This window comes from Dama dama, chromosome 31 (assembly GCF_033118175.1).
Source record: "Dama dama isolate Ldn47 chromosome 31, ASM3311817v1, whole genome shotgun sequence".
Lineage (NCBI taxonomy): Eukaryota > Metazoa > Chordata > Mammalia > Artiodactyla > Cervidae > Dama > Dama dama.
Genome location: NC_083711.1, coordinates 24,042,108 through 24,063,780, shown reverse-complemented (window position 1 = coordinate 24,063,780; position 21,673 = coordinate 24,042,108). Strand labels below are relative to the sequence as shown.

The 21,673-nt window shown below is 36.1% G+C and overlaps 1 protein-coding gene across 3 annotated transcripts in view; it reads right to left on the bottom strand.

The window, feature by feature from the left end:
* Positions 1-21,673, bottom strand: part of TMPRSS15 (transmembrane serine protease 15) — a 137,539-nt gene that overhangs the window by 76,096 nt on the left and 39,770 nt on the right. For all 3 annotated transcript variants that reach the window (XM_061134102.1, XM_061134103.1, XM_061134104.1), the window contains exons 9-11: positions 12,305-12,411; positions 4,499-4,639; positions 3,661-3,810 (exon numbers count right to left, since the gene is read on the bottom strand). In XM_061134102.1, coding sequence (XP_060990085.1) covers positions 3,661-3,810; positions 4,499-4,639; positions 12,305-12,411 — 398 coding nt within the window. The remainder of the gene's footprint in view (positions 1-3,660; positions 3,811-4,498; positions 4,640-12,304; positions 12,412-21,673) is intronic.

Genomic DNA, 21,673 nt, shown 5'->3' with positions numbered 1-21,673 from the left:
CTGTAATTTGTGTGAACTGTATTTTGTTATCCTGGGCTGCATTTTCTAAGGAACTAGGATTATTCAGATACATTTCTACTATATAAAAAAAAGGTGTGCTCTTACTAAGTGTAATTTGCAATTGACATTAGATCAGCTAGTTAATTTTCAACTTATAAAAACATGGATATTGATCTATGTAATATGTGCTGCTATACTTAATTGCTCAGTCATGTCTAACTCTTTGTGACCCCATGGATTGTAGCCTGCCAGGCTCCTTTGTCTTGGGGGTCCTCCAGGCAAGAATACTGGAGTGGGTTGCCATCCCCTCTTCCAGATCTTCCCAACCCAGGGATCGAACCCAGGTCTTCTGCATTGCAGGTTGATTGTTTACTGTCTGAGTCACCAGGGAATATTAAATTACAATGCATAAGTGCTCAGGCTATTTTTATGTTATAAGCAATTTCATGGAGTCAATCACTTACTAAAAAAAGTGACTTGAGTCAAAACTGTAGACATTCCCTTATTAATTAAAAATAATTTTACATATTAGTTATATTCAGGCACTGAAAATGCACTAGCATCTCAAAGATGAAAAAAGACAAGGTTCTTGTTCCTGAAGAGGACATTGTGATGAAAAGAAACAAACAAGTAAGCAGATATAAGGTCATGTGATAGGAAAAATAAAAGAGGAGCTTTAAAGCTTAATGGAAAGGAAAATTTTAACTTGAAAGTTCCAGAAAGGCTTTGTAGAAATTATGATGTGTGACCCATGTCCTCAATACCTAGAGCCATGTTTAGTTAAAAGAAATGTTTAATCCGTGTTTTTTGAATTGAATTGACTTCTCAGTAGTAAACTTATTATAGGATTGATATTGTCTAAGAAAATCATCTAAAGGCATGAATTCCTATTCTGTCCTCTTTGTAATTTTCCTTATTTTTTAAACGGCTTCCCTGGTAGCTCAGCTGGTAAGATCAAAAGCATTGCAACTGCATTCCTTTTTTGAATTGAATCCACCTGCAATGCAAGAGACCCCAGTTCGATTCCTGGGTCTGGAAGATCTGCTGGAGAAGGGATAGGCTACACATCCCAGTATTCTTGAGCTTTCCTGGTGGCTCAGCTGGTAAAGAATCCACCTGCAATGCAGAGACCTGAGTTCTATCCCTGGGTTGGGAAGATCCCCTGGAGAAGGGAAAGGCCACCCACTCCAGTATTCTGGCCTGGAGAATTCCATGGACTCCATGGGTTTGCAAAGAGTCAGATATGACTGAGCAACTTTCACTTTCACTTTACTTTGTAAGATCCATATTACATCTAGATTTGTAGTTAGATCTACTTCTGCTTCATTGATGATGCTGAAGCCTTTGACCGCATGGATCACAACAAACTGTGGAAAATTCTTAAAACGATGGGAATACCAGACCACCTTACCTATCTCCTGAAATACCTGTATGCAGGTCAAGAAGCAACAGTTAGACAGGACATGGAACAACAGATTGGTTCAAAATTGGGAAAAGAGTATGACAAGGCTGTATATCGTCACCTTGCTTATTTAACGTATATGCAGAGTAAATCACTGAAATGCTGGGCTGGATGAGTCACAAGCTGAAATAAGACTTCTGGGAGGAATATTAATAACCTCAGATAGGCAGACAATATCACTCTAATGGCAGAAAGTGAAGAGGAACTTACAAACTTCTTGATGAGGGTTAAAGGGAAAAGTGAAAAAGCTGTCTTAAAGCTCAACATCCAAAAAGCTATTAATAAGATCATGGCATCCATTTCCATCACTTCATGGCAAATAGCAGGAACAAAAGTGGAAGCAGTGACAGATTTTATGTCTTGCATTTCAAACTCACTGAGAACAGTGACTACAGTCATGAAATTAAAAGACACTTGCTCCTTGGAAGGAAAGCTGTGACAAACCATGACAGCATATTAAAAAGTAGAGACATAAGTTTGCCAACAAAGTCCATCTAGTCAAAGCTATGGTTTTTTGCATCATGTATGGATGTGAGAGTTGGATGATAAAGAAAGCTGAGCACCAAAACATTGATGCTTTTAAATTGTAGTGATGGAGGACTCTTCAGAATCTCCTGGACTGAAAGGAGATCAAACCAGTCTATCCTAAAGGAAATCAGCCCTGAATATTCATCAGAAAGACTGATGCTGAAGTTGAAGTTCCAATACTTTGGTCACCGGATATGAAGAGCTGATTCATTGGAAAAAGACCCTGATGCTGGGAAAAAATAAAGGCAAAAGGAGAAGGGGGTGACAGAGGATGAGATGGTTAGATAGCAACTCAATGGACATGAATCTCAGCAAACTCTGGGAGACAATGGACAGGGAAGGCTGGTGTGCTGCAGACCATGGGGTCTAAAGGAGTCAGACACAACTTAGTGACTGAACAACAATAACAAATATTACAAATACATGCATCCAAGGTGTATGTGGTTGGTCTTTTCACTACAAGTGCCTTATCCCCTAATAATCCCCAATAATTTCTGGTCTGAGTCAAATTTTATCATCTTAATGTTTCCACCTGAAATCCAGTTCTAATATCTCACTTACGTGACAAATATACTTATAAAACATCACCTTTCCCTTCAGTTCAGTTCAGTTCAGTCACTCAGTTGTGTCTGACTCTTTGCGTCCCCATGGACTGCAGCACACCAGGCCTCCCTGTCCATCACCAACTCGTGGAGTTTACTCAAACTCATGTCCATTGAGTTGGTGATGCCATCCGACCATCTCATCCTCTAGGACCATGCTTTAGAATCAGATCTTCCATAGTTTTTCTCTTATGGTCTGAATGGTGGTCTCCCTCCTGCCCCCAATATGCTGAAACCCTAAACCCCAATGTGATGAGAGTGGAGATGGGTCTTTTGGAGGGTAATCACTTCATGAAGGTGGAGCCCTCATGATGGTATAAGTGATCTTGTAAGAAGAGACAGGAGAGATCTCTCTCTTACATTCTCTCTCTCTGCTACGTGAGAATACAGTAAGAAGGCTCGTGTCTGTGGACCAAAAGGAGGGCTCTCATCAGAACCACACCATGCTGACACCCTGACCTCAGACTTCCTGTCTTCAGAATTGTGAAAAATAAATATTAAGAATACCAATCTGTAGAATTCAGTTATTGCAGCCTGAACAGTCTAAGAAGGCTTATCAGAAGTAAACCTGCCTCTTTATCTGTATTTCAGGGTGGTATGATATTGATCTATTGAAAAGTCTTAAAAAACTAATTTCAGTAAAGCTGCAAGACACAAGGTCAATATCCAAAATCAACTGGATTTCTATACACTAACAGTGAACAGTGAGAAAATGAAATTAAGGCCTAGTAGACCAAAGTTCAGAAAAGTTAATTACCTCCCACAAGTCCACTTAGTTAATAATAAGTGGCAAATCTATGGCGACAACCTGAGTCTCTTTGTCTCTAATGGCCTCTGTTCTTTTCAACATTTCATGAATATATAAGGTAAAAAATATATTTCTTGAAATACTTTTACTTGCCTATTTGATACCATTTTCAGTTAAATTCATTTTATTAGTCCATGATCAAAAAATAAAAAAAAAATCTGAAGGAAAAAAGGTCTTGCATTTAATACTGCTCAATTTGAACTGTGGAACAAGATGCCACACTTTTTTTTATTGGTTTCTGAATTAAATATGAATTATACCTGACTCATTGCCAAAAGTGTGGTCAAAAGTTGGTCCAGTAGATGGAGGGAAGGTGCTTCCCTGAGTCCTTTCCCATTCATTGTCATCATTTAGATCCTGGATCCAGAAACAGAAGCCATCTTCAAAATTACAGTTGATTTTCTCATAATCTGTAAATTAAAAATTTGCTTCAAATTGAGTCAACAATATGACTAATTATAATATATTGAATTGAATATGATATATACTCATACAGTTTATAATCAAGTGGCATGCACAGAAACATTTTTTTAAATTAATGCTGTCTGTTTAATTTGATTTAGTTAAAAAAAAACAAAACAGCTTTTATTGCCAACAGTGTTAATATGTTTCTTATGCCCCATTAGGACTTTAGCCAAGACAAGCCCTTTGTTCTTATTGTTCTTTAAATTTTATAGCTTACCTCTGTTGACTTACCTGCATAAACTTTGTTCCCATTTTTTTTCTCCCTCTATCTATTTACTAAATTTAATACTCTGGTCAAAACTGAATTGATGTGGAACATTCTCAGAATTAATTTTATGCTAATTTTTAATCTTTGAATACTTGCAGTATATAAAAGTTTAATTTAATTTTTCTATTGATTTATATTTTTTAATTGGTTATTTCATTGTTTTGAAGGATGTGATTTTCTAATTTCTCATTTCTTTCCAAGTATCAAGTGGAGAAATGCATACATATGAGATACTCATTGGAGAACTTGCACAATGAAACAGATAATGATCCTTTTCTAAAATATTAGGTTCTGTTGCTTTTAAAATTCCATTATAGCATTAAAGCACCTGAAGATTCAAAGACTAAGGAATAAACAGTACTTACTATTAAGATCTTTGCTGTTAAATGTAGTGTATGTTACTTTGAAGCCAATATAATCACTTTCATCAGAGCCTATAAGAAATGTGGCAGTAACTTGATTGGAAAAAATCCTAATTATGCCAGGATTATTTGACCAGAGAGAAGCTACAAAAAAAAAAAAAAAAGAATGTTTTATGTACATATATATCTATTCATTTATCTATTGATGTGTTCATCATTCATCTATCCATTCATCATTCTACTGATCTATCAATCTTTATCTGATCCTAAGGTTAACTGAAAGCATTAGTCCTAAAGTTAATTTATTTGAAATAAAGTGTCCCTTGCTCTATTATAATAATGTTTCAAATTAGAAGTACATAAGTTAAAAAGTTATGAAACAAAAAATGACTTTAATACTATCAGTATTTCCCATGCTATACTAACAGGGGCTAAGCATCAAAATAATAGAAATAAGGGTATCTCTCTCTTTATTTACATAACTGTAGGACCTCAAAACAATCCTAGGCAATTTAAGTATTGCTTCTACAGAATTTTATTTATTTATTTTTCATTTATTTTTATTAGTTGGAGGCTAATTACTTTACAGTATTGTAGTGGTTTTTGCCATACATTGACGTGAATCAGCCATGGATGTACATGTGTTCCCCATCCCGATTCCCCCTCCCGCCTCCCTTCCCATCCCATCCCTCTGGGTCTTCCCAGAGCAACAGCCCTGAATTTTATATTGATCTTGTGTGCTGTGCTTAGTCACTCAGTCGTGTCCAACTCTTTGCAAGCCCATGGACTGTAGCCCGCCATGCTTCTCTGTCCATGGGATTCTCCAGGCAAGAATACTGGAGTGGGTTGCCATGCCCTCCTCCAGGGGATCTTCCCAACTCAGGGATCGAATCCAGGTCTGCTGCATTGCAGGCAGATTCTTTATGGTCTGAGCCACCAGGGAAGCCCATATTGATCTAGTCACTTTTCTATCTTAATTCTAGCTATAAAAGATATTATCTTTCTAAATCTTTGATTCTCACGAATTTATATAGTGCTTGAGAAATAAGTACTCATATGATGATTTTTTTAAAAGCATTGTTATACTTTCTTTTTATAAAAATTTGTTTTAAGCACATACATTCTCAAAGGGGGTGATATTGCCTCTTAGATGGTAAAATTTTTCTCAGGGGCAGAATAAAAATTGTTAGATTTTATAATTCTTAAAAAATTATAAATGGTAAAATTTTTATCAGAAGCAGAGGAAAAATTCTTAGATATTCCTACAGTACAGGTATAGATAATATCTGAAATATTAAAATTTCATGGGTAAGCAGCTAGGGGGAAAAATGTCTAAAAAGTTTCTTAGTGAGAGTAATAAAATAGGGTAGGAAACAGTAGCTTAAATTTTTGTGTGACAGTTTGAACTGGGTATCAGATTCAAGTTTATGAAAATTATTATGCTTGCAAATTGAAGACAAAGCATCACTGTTACTTATTGACTTCCAAAGAAAAATACTTTCAAAACTACTGAAAAATTCTGTGCTTATTGTGTAGAAATTAGTGAAAAATGTGATACCTGCATGACAATTTCAGTAAAATCTAATGGAAAGAAAGCCACGGATAACCGTTCACTTATATCTTACTCTTTTTCCCAATAAAGTTGTATGTCATTCTTTCAATATTTTCTCATGAAGAATTACATTGGTTATTTGGATTCCTTCTACTAGCACATGTAACTGTGTAGTCTAAATGGTTGGGCTTCTCTGGTAGCTCAGATGGTAATGAATCTGCCTGCAATGTGGGAGACTGGGGTTCAATCGCTTAGTAGGGAAGATCCTCTGGAGAAGGGAATGGCAACCCACTCCAGTATTCTCACCTGGAGAATTCCATGGGCAGAGGGGCCTGATGGTCTACAGGCCATGGGGTTGCAAAGAGCTGGACATGATTGAGCGGCTAACACACACACAATCCAATGGTTCCCATATTGAAACTTTTTGTAGTCCATAAATGTCTAGTTGCTTAAAGGATGTTATTATTTAAGAAATTTTGCTTCAAACCTACCTGCCTATCTTTCTTGCTTTTTTTTCTATAGCAATATAGTTTTTGGGGAAAATGACTTCTGGTAGGATCTGACTGTGGCTATTGGTTCAATAGGGACTTGCCTAGTGGCTCAGTAGTAAAGAATCTGCCTGCCAATGCAATAGGCATGGGTTTGATCCCTGGGTCAGGAAGTTACCCTGAGAAGAAAATGGCAGCACACTCCAATATTCTTGCCTGGGAAATCCCATGGACAGAGTAGCCTGGCAGGCTAATGTCCATGGGGTTGCAAAGAGTTGGACATGACTGAGTGACTAATACACACACACCACAATGTGATTATTTTTGTCATAGGACAAGCTGACAATTCAAGATGAGCCTCAAGAAGATGCATTATGTTTATTACATATCTTCAGCTATACTGTGCCCATTTTTGTGTGCTTCAGTTTTAAAAACATGATCTTAAACTATAACCTCCAATACTAAGGATATGATAATAACAGTCCTTTGGTCTAACAGTCCTTTGGGAATGGAATAATAGCTAAGCATTTATGATATAAAGAAAAGAGTAATGAATACATACACAGAAAAAATGAATTTCTGAGGGTGGCAACTTGAAATTGCTTTAAGCATTCTCATACAGGCTGTTATTGTTGTCTTTCTTTGCAGATTCATAAATATATATATACGTATTTTTGAATAAAATATTAATAGAATATTTATCACCTTCTATATGATGATATAGGGACTGGAATTTCATTATGGGGACTGGAATGTAAAAGTAGGAAGTCAAGAAACACCTGGAGTAACAGGCAAATTTGGCCTTGGAGTATAGAATGAAGCAGGACAAAGGCTAACAGAGTTTTGCCAAGAGAACGCACTGATCATAGCAAGCACCCTCTTCCAACAACACAAGAGAAGACTCTATGCATGGACATCACCAGATGGTCAACACCAAAATCCGCTTGATTATATTCTTTAGCCAAAGACGGAGAAACTCTATACAGTCAGCAGAATCAAGACTGGGAGCTGACTGTGGCTCAGATCATGAACTCTTTATTGCCAAATTCAGAATTAAATTGAAGAAAGTAGGGAAAACCACTAGACCATTCAGGTATAACCTAAATCAAATCCCTTATGACTATACAGTGGAAGTGGAAAATAGGTTTAAGGGACTAGATCTGATAGACAGAGTGCCAGATGAACTATGGGCGGGGAGGTTCCTGACATTGTACAGGATATATGGATCAAGACCATCCCCAAGAAAAAGAAATGCAAAAAAGCAAAATGACTGTCTGAGGAGGTCTTACAAATAGCTGTGAAAAGAAGAGAAGCAAAAAGCAAAGGAGAAAAGGAAAGATATACCCATTTGAATGCAGAGTTCGAAAGAATAGCAGGGAGAGATAAGAGAGCCTTCCTCAAGAAATAGAGGAAAACAACAGAATGGGAAAACTAGAGATCTTTTCAAGAAAATTGGAGATACCAAGGGAACATTTCATGCAAAGATAGGCTCAATAAAGGACAGAAATTTAATGGACCTAACAGAAGCAGAAGATATTAAGAAGAGGTGGCAAGAATACACAGAAAAACTGTACAAAAAATATCTTCATGACCCAGATGATCAGGATGGAGTGATCACTCACCTAGAGCCAGACATCCTGGAATGTGAAGTCAAGTGGGCCTTAGGAAGCATCACTATGAACAAAACTAGTGGAGGTGATGGAATTCCAGTTGAGCTATTTCAAATCCTAGAAGAAGATGCTGTGAAAGTGCTGCACTCAATATGCCAGCAAATTTGGAAAACTCAGCAGTGGCCACAGGACTGGAAAAGGTCAGTTTTCATTCCAATCCCAAAGAAAAGCAATGCCAAAGAATGCTCAAACTCCCACACAATTGCACTCATCTCACACGCTAGTAAATTAATGCTCAAAATTCTTCATCCCAGGCTTCAAAAATAAGTGAACTGTGAGTTTCCAGATGTTCAAGCTGGGTTTAGAAAAGGCAGAAGATCCAGAGATCAAACTGCCAATATCAGTGCTGGAGCACTGAGAAAGCAAGAGAGTTGCAGAAAAACATCTATTTCTGCTTTATTGACTATGCCAAAGGCTTTTTGTGGATCAAAACAAACTGGAAAATTTTGAAAGAGATGGGAATATCAGACTACCTGACCTGCCTCTTGAGAAACCTGTATGCAGGTCAGGAAGCAACAGTTAGAACTGGACATGGACCAATAGACTGGTTCCAAATAGGAAAAGGAGTACTTCAAGGCTGTATATTGTCACCCTGCTTATTTAACTTATATGCAGAGTGCATCATGAGAAACGCTGGGCTGGATGAAGCACAAGCTTCAATCAAGATTGCAGGGAGAAATATCAAAAACCTCATATATGCAGATGACACCACCCTTATGGCAGAAAGTGAAGAAGAACTAAATAGCCTCTTGATGAAAGTGGAAGAGGAGAGTGAAAAAAGTTTGCTTAAAGCTCAACATTCAGAAAACTAAGATCATGGCATCTGGTTGCATCACTTCATGGCAAAAATGGGAAAACAGTAGAAACAGTGACAGACTTTATATATTTCGGCTCCAAAATCACTGCAGATGGTGATTGCAGCCATGAAATTAAAAGATGCATTCTCCTTGAAAGGAAAGTTATGACCAACCTAGACAGCATATTAAAAAGCAGAGGCATTACTTTGCCAACAAAGGTACATCTAGTCAAGGCTATTGTTTTTCCAGTAGTCATGTATGGATGTGAGAGTTGGACTATAAAGAGCTGAGCACTGAAGATGCTTTTGAACTGTGGTGTTGGAGAAGACTCTTGAGAGTCCCTTGGACTGCAAGGAGATCCAACAAGTCCATCCTAAAGGAGATCAGTCCTGGGTGTTCATTGGAAGGACTGAGGCTGAAGCTGAAATCCAATACTTTGGCCACCTGATGCAAAGAACTGACTCATTGCCAAAGACACTGATGCTGGGAAAGAGTGAAGGTGGGAGGAGAAGGGGGAAACAGAGGATGAGAGGTTTGGATGGCATCACCGACTCAATGGACATGAGTTTGAGTAAACTCTGGAAGTTGGTGATGGACAGGGGGGCCTGACGTCCTGCAGTTCATGGGGTTTCAAAGAGTCGGACATGACTGAGCGACTGAACTGAACCATTTCAATACCCAGCACTGATAACAATTAACACTAATGAATTGAATATAGCACCTTTATAACAACAACTTAAATAAAACATTTTTGAAGTATCCTGCTAACTTATTCTAATTTACCCTGATTCCCATACTTACTTGGAAATAAGTATTTCCAAATACTTCCTACTGTTCTCTATATCGTCTGTCTTTATGAAATGCCCATCTTCCTCTGAAACTTTTCACAAGAGAACTTTTACATCATGACTTTATATAAAAATGACTGAAAAATACCTTTAAAATTTGTTTATACTGACATATTCCTAATAAATTATTCAATAGCTATTTTATGGTGCTGGAAACTTGTATTTTCTTATAATTTCTTTCCATAATCTGATTTTCATTGATTTAATTAAACTATCTGTTTACTTCCATGTGATAAAGGTAATTATCTTTATTCTGAATTGCAATTTAATAAAAGTACATTTGTGCATATCTCTCACAGAAAGAAACTTACTGAAATGTTCAGAAAACAGATAAAAGTATCAGCATATATAAAAAACAAAATACCTTTAAAACTATAAGAAATGTTATAGATCTCCATTGATTTACTACTATAATACCATAGTATATTAGCCTGTTGATTGATTTAAATCAACAAATACTAAGCTTTTACAATATATCAGGCATGTGCTAGAATCTAGGGGTAAGATAGTTTTACCTATCTTTAAAAGAGGTATTATTTTAAAATTTAAAATGTAATTTTAGTAACAATGCCATTTCTCATATTTTTAAAGTTAAAGTAATATATTTAATTTTAAAAACTTTTAAATATTTTCATATTTCAAAAAGACCCTAAAAACTAAACAACTACTTATTTATTATAATTTAAATTAGTTTTCAGGCAAATTGTAGCTGAAGAGAAGAGAGCATGAGGGTAATTTCACCTACTACTTTTGGCCAGTTAACCTCTATGAATTTAGTTTTTATCATCCATAAAGTAAAGATTGTAACAACACCTACGTAATATGGTTTAGAGGAGCATTTTTTGAGTTAAGGTAATGATCACACTACTTTGAATATTTCAAGTGATCAATGTATGCTAAATTTTATTATTAACATCACATTAGCCCTTGGAGAAACTTATATGAGCTGGCTTATTTGTCCAGCTATGTAAATATTTATGTTGACATAATTTGAATGAACTTGATTTATTAACTACAGAAATAAGTAGATTATGAAATGACTGGCCCATTTATTCAAGCCAAATGTGACTTACCATGAGTTCATCTGTTTTATGTATACTCATTATTATATTTGTACTTGGAGCTTTTAAAGTACAATGAACTAATGCACTGTGTAAGTCAAGAGTGTTTGGGTCTGATTTATATCTCCAGCACTAACTATCTTTGTGGTCTTGTGGTCATTTAACTTCTTGGACATCACTTTCCTCTCCTATAATGAATATTTTACAGATTTATTAAAAATGTTAAATAAGATATCCACATAGAGCACTCAGTATGTTGAGTGCCATACTGAAAGCACCCAATAAAAAATATGTGTTATTATCATATGGTCAAATATTTCTCAGATCAATAAGTCAATCAAAGCATGCATTAGATAGGATCTACTTTTCATTACTCATAATTGCAATTTAAAATCCAAAATTATATATATATATACAGCTCAGCTGTACCAGTGGCTCAGTGGTAAAGAATCCACCTGCGATGCAGGAGCTGCAGGAAACACAGATCCAGTCCCTGAGTCAGGAAGATCCCCTGGAGGAGGGCATGGAAACCCACTCTAGCATTCTTGCCTGGAGAATTCCATGGACGGAGAAGCCTGGCGGGCCACAGTCCATAGGATCGTAAAGAGTCAGACACGACTGAAATGACTTGGCACTCACGAATATATGCAGCTATTATTTAAACTTTAATAAGAGATACCACTTGTAACCTCATCTTAGCTCTGCACTTGATTATTTCTCAAAAGTGTGAGGAAAACTAGTTATTCCCTGGATTTCACTGCCACATTCATCCTTATTTTATTTCCTCCTTCATTCCTATTTTATTTTCACTCCTATATTTTTGGCTACCATGAGTAGGTCTATGCCTTTGGGGACCAGATGGTATAAAGTGGGGTAGCCACACATGTATTATTCGTGATTTCCCTGCCTTTTCTCAGCTCCCACTGGTGTCTATGTCCACAATGACAAATAGTTGCACAATAACAATACCATCCACACCCCCCAATTAAAGAGCTAACATCCTGATCTAGCCAGTGTGTTATCCATTTTACTAGTAATAGTCCTGCAAGAGCCTGAGAAGCAGAGTGCATATTAAAAAGAGAAAAAAACCAAATGTTGAGAAAAATAGTCATTTTTAGGGTTTGTTTGAATTTTGCTTAATGAGGAGTAACACAGGGTAGAGTTAAATTTCACATGAAGAGGATCATGTGAAACAGTGTCTCTTTTATTACAAGAAGATTGATTACACAGAGCACTAAATTATAAATTTTTATAATGAAGGTCAGTTTTCCCTTTTAGAAACAAAGTACAAATTCATATTCAGCTCAAAATCAAAGCGAAAGCACAACACTACTCCATAAATTTTGTACATATTTTTGTTTTGATAATGGACTGTATATTTGTTTTAACTTACCTCTTAAAATCTTGCTTGAACCCATTCCTTCATAAATATTTAATACATCTGCATAATATGTATTAAAATAATCAAAGTTCAGTTGAATGGAAAGTCCTTGCTTTACACTAAATTGAAAGCAAAAAAAAAAAAAGATTATTACACATTTAACAGTTGGGACAACTCAATGCATTCTCAAATTTGAATGTATTATTCCAATTGTGATAAAAATATATAACTTCAGATGGACACTCAACAAATATTTAAATGTAAAGAATGGTACTTGTAACACAATATTGTACCTCAGCTCTCTGGAACTCTTTTAATTTGCATGACTGAAACTCTGTAGCCATTGATCAGTAACTGCCCACTGTTTCCACTGTTCTACTTTTTGTGTCTGATTTTGAATGCTTTAGATACTTCATGTATGTGAAATCATGCAAGATTTGTCCTCTTGTGACTGGTTTATTTCACTTAGTATAATGTCCTTAAGGTCCGACCATGTTATCACAGGTTTTTCTTCTGCTGTAAAGATAGGATTTCCCTCTTTTAATGACTGAAAAATATTCCACTGTATATATAGTGAAACCATAGTTTCTTTATCCATTTATCTGTCAATAAACATTTAGGCTGTTTCTACCTCTTGGCTATTGTGAATAATGCTACAATGAACATGGGAGTGTGTATCTTTTAGAGATCTTGATTTCAATTCTTTTGAATAAATACTCAAAGAAATCAGATTGCTAGATCACATAGTAGTTATATTTTTATGTCTTTAGGGAAATTTCATACTGCTTTCTATAATGACTATACCATTTTGCATTCCAATTAACAGCACACAAGTGTTCCAGTTTTTCCACATCCTCACCAGTATTTACAATGTTCTGATCTTTTTTTGATAATGACTGTTATTATTTTGATTTGCATTTCCATGATGATTATTGATGCTGAGCAATGCCTGTTGGCCATTAGTATGTCTCTTTTAAAAAAGAAATATCTATTGAGAACTTTGCCCAATGTTTATTTAGTTTATTTTGCTATTGAGCTTTGAAGGAGTTCCTTATATATTTTGGATATTAACTCCTTATTAGAAAATGGTTTGCAAATATTTCTTTCATTCCTTAGGCTGCCTTTTCATGCTACTGTTTCATTTACTGTATGGAGGTTTTTTAATGAGATGTACCCCCACTTGTTGATTTTTGCTTTGTTGCCTGTGCTTTTGTTTACAAATTCAAGAAATCATTGTGAAGACCAAAGCTATGCAGTTTTCCTTCCATATTCTCTTCTATGAGATTTATAATTTGAGGTCTTATGTTTAAACCTTTAATTAATTTTGAGTTGGTTTTGTGTATGGTGTAAGATAAAGGCAAATTTTGTTCTGCATCAGAATATCTAGTTTTACCAACACCATTTGTTGAAAAGACAACTGTTTCCCCATTGTGTAGTTTTGCCATCCTTGTTAAAGATGATTTGATCATATATGTGTGGGTTATTTCTGTCCTCTCTATTTTTCTTCATTGGTCTATATGTCTATTTTTATGTTGGAACTATACTTACTGATTACCATAGCTTTGTAATATAGTTTGAAATCAAGACATGTGAGGCTTTGTTCTCTTTCCAAAATTTTTTTAGCTATTTTGGGTCCTTTGTGATTCAATGTGACTTTAGGATTCTTTTTTCCAGTTTATTTTTTTAAAGTCATTGGGACTTTGATAGGGATTGTGATAAACTTGTAGATCATTTTCAGTAGTATGGATGTTATTATATTATGTTACTATATTTTAATGACATTATCTTCCAATTCATAAATGTGAGATCCCTTTCCATTTATTTGTCTTTAAATTACATCAGCCATGCTTAATTATTTTCACTGTTTAAAACTTTTACCTCCTTGATTAAGTTTATTTATAAGTATTATACTTTATTCTTTTCACTGCTATTGTAAATGGGATTATTTTCTTGATTTTCTTTTTGCATGATTAGTGTGTAGAAACACAAGTGATCTTTCTATGTGAATTTTTGTATCCTGTAACTTTTCTTAATTATTTTATTACTCTTAACATTTTCTCTCTCTCTCTCTTTTTTTTGGTGAAATTTATGGTTTTCTATATGTAAGATCTTGTCCTCTGTGAACAGATATTTTTACATCTTCCTTTCTTCTTTGGATACACTGCATATTTTTTTCTTGCTTAATTGTTCTGCCTAGAACTTCCAGTACTATGTTGAATAAAAGTGGTGAGAGGGGGGCATCCTTGTTTTATTCCTGATCTTAGAGGAGAAGTCTTTACTTTTTCATCAATTAGTACGATATCAATCTGGGCTTATACAGCCTTTATTCTATTTAGGTAATTTTCTTCTATTCTTAGTTTGTTGAGTGTTTATTTTTATTTTTTTATCATGAAAGACTACTGAATTTTGCCAAGAGCTTTATTTGCATCTATTGAGAATATCCTGTGATTTTTATCTTTCAATCTGTTAATAATGATGTATCAAATTGACTGATTTTTATATATTGAAACATCTGTGCATTCCAGAGATGAACCTCACTTGGTGATGGTGTATGATTCTTTTAATTTGCCATTGCATGTGGTTTGCTATTATTTTGCTTAAGGATTTGTGAATTTATGTTAATATTTGTCAGGGGTCTTGGACTGGAGTTTTCTTTTCTTCAGGTGACTTTCTATGGCTTTGGTATCTGTAAACACTCTTTCTTTTTTAAGTTATGGAAGAATTTGAGAAAGATTAGTATTAACTCATCTTTAAATATTTGGTAGAATTCACCAGTAAAAGCATTGTGTTGCAGTATTTTGTTGGGTGTTCTTTGGTTACTGATTCAATTTTCTTAATAGTAATTGGTCTGCCGAGATCTTTGTATTTCTTAACGATTCATTCCGAGTAGATCAAACGGTTCTAGGAATTTATCCCTTTCTTCTAGGTTAACCCACTTTGCACTGCTTTTTCTCTATTCCCATAGGGTTTGTTATTATTATTATTATTTTTTTGCTTGTTTTCATTTGCTTCAAGATATTTTCTAATTTCCTTTTTGATTTTCTGAGATCTGTTGACTAATCCAAAGCAATTAGAGGCTCACAATACCAAAGAAGGGCAATGCCAAAGAATGCTCAAACTACTGCACAACTGCACTCATTTCACATGCTAGCAAGGTCATGCTCAAAATCTGCCAAGGCAGGCTTCAACAGTAAGTGAACCGAGAACTTCCAGATATACAAACTGGATTTAGAAAAGGCAGAGGAACCAGAGATCAAATTGTCAACATCTGTTGGATCACAGAAAACACAACATAATTCCAAAAAAAAAAAAAATCTACTTTTGCTTCATTGACTACGCTAAGCCTTTGTCTGTGTGGCTCATAACAAACTGTGGAAAATTCTTAAAGAGATGGGAATACCAGACCACCTTACCTGCCTCCTGAGAAACCTGTATGTAGGTCAAGAAGCAACAGTTAGAACTGAACATGGAACAACAGACTGGTTTCAAATTGGGAAAGGAGTGTGTCAGGTCTGTATATTGTCACCCTGTTTATTTAACGTATATGCAGAGTATATCACGTGAAATGCCAGGCTAGATAAAGCACAAGCTTGAATCAAGATTGCTGGGAGAAATATCAATAACCTCAGATATACAGATGACACCACCCTTATGGCAGAAAACAAAGAGGAACTAAAGAACCTCTTGATGAAGATAAAAGAAGAGAGTGAAAAAGCTGGCTTAAAACTCTTAAAACTCAACATTCAAAAAGTTAAGATCAAGGCATCCATCAATTCATGGCAAATAGATGGGGAAACAATGGAAACAGTGACAGATTTTATTTTCTTGGGCTCCAAAATAACTGCAGACAGTGACTGCAGTCAAGAAGTTAAAAGATGCTTGCTCCTTGGAAGAAAAGCTATGACAATCCTATACAAGGTATTAGAAAGCAGAGACATGAGTCTACCAAAAGAGGTCTGTATAGTCAAAGCTATGGCTTTACCAGTGGTCTTGTACAGATGTGAGAGTTGGACCCTAAAGAAGGCTGAGTGCTGAAGAACTGATACTTTTAAATTGTGTTGTTGGAAAGATTCTTGAGAGTCCCTTGGACTGCAAGGAGATCAAGCCAGTCAATCATAAAGGAAATCAACCCTGAGTACTCATTGGAAGTACAGATGCTGAAGCTGAAGCTCCAATATTTTGGCCACCTGATGCAGAAAGCCAACTCATTGGAAAAGGTCTTGATGCTGGGAAAGATTGAAGGCAGGAGAAGAAGGGGACTACAGAGGATGAGATGGTTGGATGGCAACACTGATTCAATGGACATGAGTCTGAGCAAGCTCCAGGAGATGGTGAAGGACAGGGAAGCCTGGGGTTCTGCAGTCCCTGGGCTCACAAAGAGTCCGATACGACTGAGCAACTGAAGAACGACAAGAGGTTGGCAGGGTTCTTCTTTGGTGGTTCCTGTTTCTTGCTCTCTCTGGTGTCTGTAATGTGGGCTGCAAGTTTTCTCTTCCTACCACAGCAAGTCACCCCACTATCCCTTATTCTCTGTAGCCACCAGGTCATGCAAATTGTGCTGGTTCATCAGCTTCCCACTCATGAAAGGCACACACCAGTTAGTGGGGGAAGTTGTTGAAATAGCTAGAATGTTGGGAAATTCCTGCACTTCTTTCTTTTCAACTTTAGGGAGAAGCCTTGATTTGTTCATCTTTTCCTAATTGTATCAAGTCCTGCTGATCACAGCAAGCAGCACCCACTCCTGTTTGTTCTCAGTATCTCTCAGGCATTCAAACAATGTCAGTTCCATTAGTTATACATATGAGAACAGAAACTAGTTCCTTTGGAAACTCTTGGAAAAGCTGGGACACTGGATGCGTGTTCCACCCTTCTCTTTCCTTCCAAGAAAGAAGTCAAGACCTGTGTTGAGCTGTGCTGTGTTGGGGGAAATGCTGATGGAGGTTAAAATGAACTTAATCTTCTTGCCCATTTCTTGCAGCTGTTCTTGGCTTTGCACTCACCCAGGGTATTCAACTTCTAAACTGAATTCTGGAATTTTCATAAATATATTTTGGTCCACACATTATTGTTAAATTGATACATCTGTGTGGGAACAAAGGTGAGTTATTCCTGACTGTAGAACTATTTCCTTTCTCAACTGTATGAAAATCTCCTATGGTGTGATTTATTCATGGCAGGTTCAAAGTTGGGAACATCCTTTATATATATTCTTTTTTGCTAAGTCTTGAATAAAGTTTGGATCAGTTGCTATATATTTGGTCTCTAAACTCTTGATTTGGTTGAATGGTTCAGTTGTTATGATGATCACAATAATCAAACTGCCAATGGCTGGTCTACATTATGCTGAATGCTCTGTGGGCAAAGTGTTCAAATTTTAATTTTCAGATTGAGGAAATGTGTCTAGGGCAATGTCTATTGATAATTTCATTGTTTCACTGAAGTGTGGGATCAGAAATGTGAATAACTCTTTAGTGTTTTGGAGGAACTATGTTTCCCTGAACTCTTCACAAAGGAGGAAGCTGAACAGTAGAACAAAGCATGGTTGATAATGTTGAAGCTGGCTAAATACTGAAAGGGCTGATAATAGGGAGATGGCTAATCTCCAAAGACAAGGGGACTGAAAAGACTTTACTTCAGAGGCTGACTGTGGAGGCTACTGACTGAACCAGGATTCCTGGCCAGGGGCAAGCAAAGTTCAGATTTTGGTAAGGTATCAGTAATAACTCGGTCAATTGAGAAACGGGACATTCATCACAAATAAAATAACAATGATAAAGGAAAAAAAATTAAAAATTAAAAGAAAAAAATTAAGACCAACACACTTATAACCCTTAATAACATCAGCAAAAAAAAAAAAAAAACAAAACTTGATACTATCAATTCTATTTAGGATTGTACTAAAGTCTTAATCAGTGTAAAAAATAAAATTAAATTAAAAATATAATAAAAATAAAATTAATAAAGTAAAATCTATTATTTGACAGTTAAAAAACAGATATAGTTAATTTTGAAACTCTGAATTTCATGGTAGGGAAATGTAAAGTTGGGGCATTACCTCATTGTATAAGATTCCTGATGATGGGCTGGAGGCAGGACTAGAATTTAGTCTTCAAGGAGTGGGGTTGACAACACTGAAATTGCCATGACCAACAGTGCAGGATTAAAAGACATCTAAACAGATATCTAGGTTTTTGGATCTGACCAGTGTTTACTGCCTGGAAAGTAAGGGTGGAGCACTGGCCGATTGTTTATTTTTTAAAATACTGACATGTGGACTTCAACTGTGGATATCAGATTCAGTGGTTCTGGAGTGGATTAGGGGATGTGTATTTTTATATGCTCCAGGTGTGAGGCCCATTGGAGGAGGATAGGCAGATATAGAGGATGCTACACTCATGGGCTGCCCTCAGATGTATTTAGTAACCACAGGAGGTTGACAGAGGTGGGAGGAGATCAATACGAGGGAGCATGAGATCTTCCCAGCCCAGACTGAGAGAAGAACAAGGCAGGTGGTGGCAGCTGTTTAGAAGAATTACACCTCCTAAAGGCCTTTTCAGGGATTGGGGGAAGTGAGCTTGCAAGTGAGACCTTGAGGGAATCCAATGTCAAAGAAGAAAACAGAGGAATATGAAATAAGCAACCCCTTCAGGAGTGATTTCTGTTCTTTTAAGGAACGTTTTGGTGTCTCCAGGCAAGAAAATAATGATTCTTTTTTTAAACAATTGATGTTGTTTTTAAGCCTTGAAACTAAGGGATCAAGATAAGCTCCCTAAGAAACTTTGTGTTCAGAAGCCCTTTACTTTTTCAAAATAGATAACTGAAGATGGAGGAGAGAAATGAGTGCATGCTGTGTTCTACTTCTGATTCAGAAAAGCCAACTTACTTCCAATAAAATGTAGGCACTTATAAAGGTGAAATTGATTAGTAATTTTAGTCATCACTATCTTATGAATTTTTTAAGGGAAAAGGTACTTTTCTAAATGTAGTTTTTATATTTTACATGTTTGTATCAATAGCCACTCTTCCTAGAGCCCAGTTTTACTTAGCACCTAATAGAGCACTAAGTGTTTTACATTTCATGATAACTTTGACCAAAGACTTTGACTGTGTGGATCACAATAAACTGTGGAAAATTCTGAAGGAGATGGGAATGCCAGACCACCTGACCTGCCTCTTGAGAAACCTGTATACAGATCAGGAAGCAACAGTTAGAACTGGACATGGAACAACAGACTGGTTCCAAATAGGGAAAGGAGTACATCAAAGCTGTATATTGTCACCCTGCTTATTTAACTTATATGCAGAGTACATCATGAGAAATACTGGGCTGGAAGAAACACAAGCTGGAATCAAGATTGCCAGGAGAAATATCAATAACCTCAGATATGCAGATGACACCACCTTTATGGCAGAAAGTGAAGATGAACTAAAACGCCTCTTGATGAAAGTGAAGGAGGAGAGTGAAAAAGTTGGCTTAAAGCTCAACATTCAGAAAACTAAGATCATGGCATCTGGTCCCATCACCTCATGGGAAATAGATGGGGAGACAGTGGAAACAGTGTTAGACTTTATTTTTTTGGGCTCCAAAATCACTGTGGATGGTAACTGCAGCCATGAAATTAAAAGACGCTTAATCCTTGGAAGGAAAGTTATGACCAACCTAGATAGGATATTAACAAGCAGAGACATTACGTTGCCAACAAAGGCCCGTCTAGTCAAGGCTATTGTTTTTCCAGTGGTCATGTATGAATGTGAGAGTTGGACTGTGAAGAAAGCTGAGCACCAAAAAATTGATGTTTTTGAACTATGGTGTTGGAGAAGACTCCTGAGAGTCCCTTGGATTGCAAGGAGATCCAACCAGTCCATCCTAAAGGAGATCAATCCTGGGTGTTCATTGGAAGGACTGATGCTGAAGCTGAAACTCCAATACTTTGGCCACCTCATGCGAAGAGTTGACTCATTGGAAAAGACACTGATGTTGGGAGGGATTGGGGGCAGGAGGAGAAGGGGACGACAGAGGATGAGATGACTGGATGGCATCTCCGACTCGATGGGCATGAGTTTGAGTAAACTCCGGGAGTTGGTAATGGACAGGGAGGCCTGGCGTGCTGTGATTCATGGGGTTGCAAAGAGTTGGACACGGCTGATCGACTGAACTGAACTGAACTGAACTTGACCCCTGTAGTTAGAGGCCCTGACCTCTATAGACGTAGAAATTTTGAGTCTAAGAGATTTAGTCATTTGCCTGAGATTGTAGATGTTGAATGTGAGGAGACCAGGTTTGAAGCCACACAGACTATCTTCAGCACTCACATCCTTCTTCATGGACACTATGCTATATGTGGCCTTAATATAATTCCAAAATATAGTTTAACTGTATCATAACCTTTTCTCTGCTGGCTACTGGCTCTCCAAGCTTGTAAGAAACATTATTGCTTTTATACCCAACTTTGATCACCATTAAGAAAAACAAACCATCATCTAATGTAATAATCAGTTTTGAGAAGAAAATACACTTAGAAAATTCATATAATTTTAAATAATAATTTTATGATGCAGTAGAGTATTTACTTAGAGTAACATTATAGATTTTGTAGGTTTTAAAAATCATCCCTAATTAATGGTGGATTTCTCAAAATAGTTTTAAAAATTAAGTGATTGAAAGGAAATAAAAAGAACAGACCATAAAAATCTTTAATTAGTATAATGTGATTATGCCTAAATAATATTACTATTACAGCAAAAATAAAATTGCTTATTGTGGTCAGCTTATAAGACTTCCCTGAAGACTTGACCTAGATTTACTAAGAAATGGAGGATGATTAAATATTAATTACATAAAAATTAAATTATTATTATTTAGTATTAATAAAGTTCCAATGATTTCATGAAGAAATCATTGTGCAGTTAGGAATGCATCATAGACCAGTTAGAATTAATTTTATTTCCCTTTTTAAAGGAAGTAATTTAAGATTTTTCTAAGACTTTCTGCTGACATTTTAGGTAAAGAATGGAATATTTTTTCATTATACTAAAAACAGTACTAATAGCCATTTATAAATCTTCTTTTTAAATATGATTATCAGAAATGATATCATAATATTTTTAAAATAAATATTAAATAAAAAAATTCATATATAGATTTTATTATGTTTGAGGTATGTTCCTTCTAATCCTGCTTCCTGGAGGGTTTTGATCATAAATGGGTGACAAACCCTCAGCAAACATTATCCTCAATGGTGAAAAATTGAAAGCATTTCCCCAAAAGTCAGGAACAAGACAAGGGTGCCCACTCTCACCACTACTATTGAATATAGTTTTGGAAGTTTTGGCTACAGCAATCAGAGCAGAAAATGAAAGAAAAAGAATCCAGATTGGAAA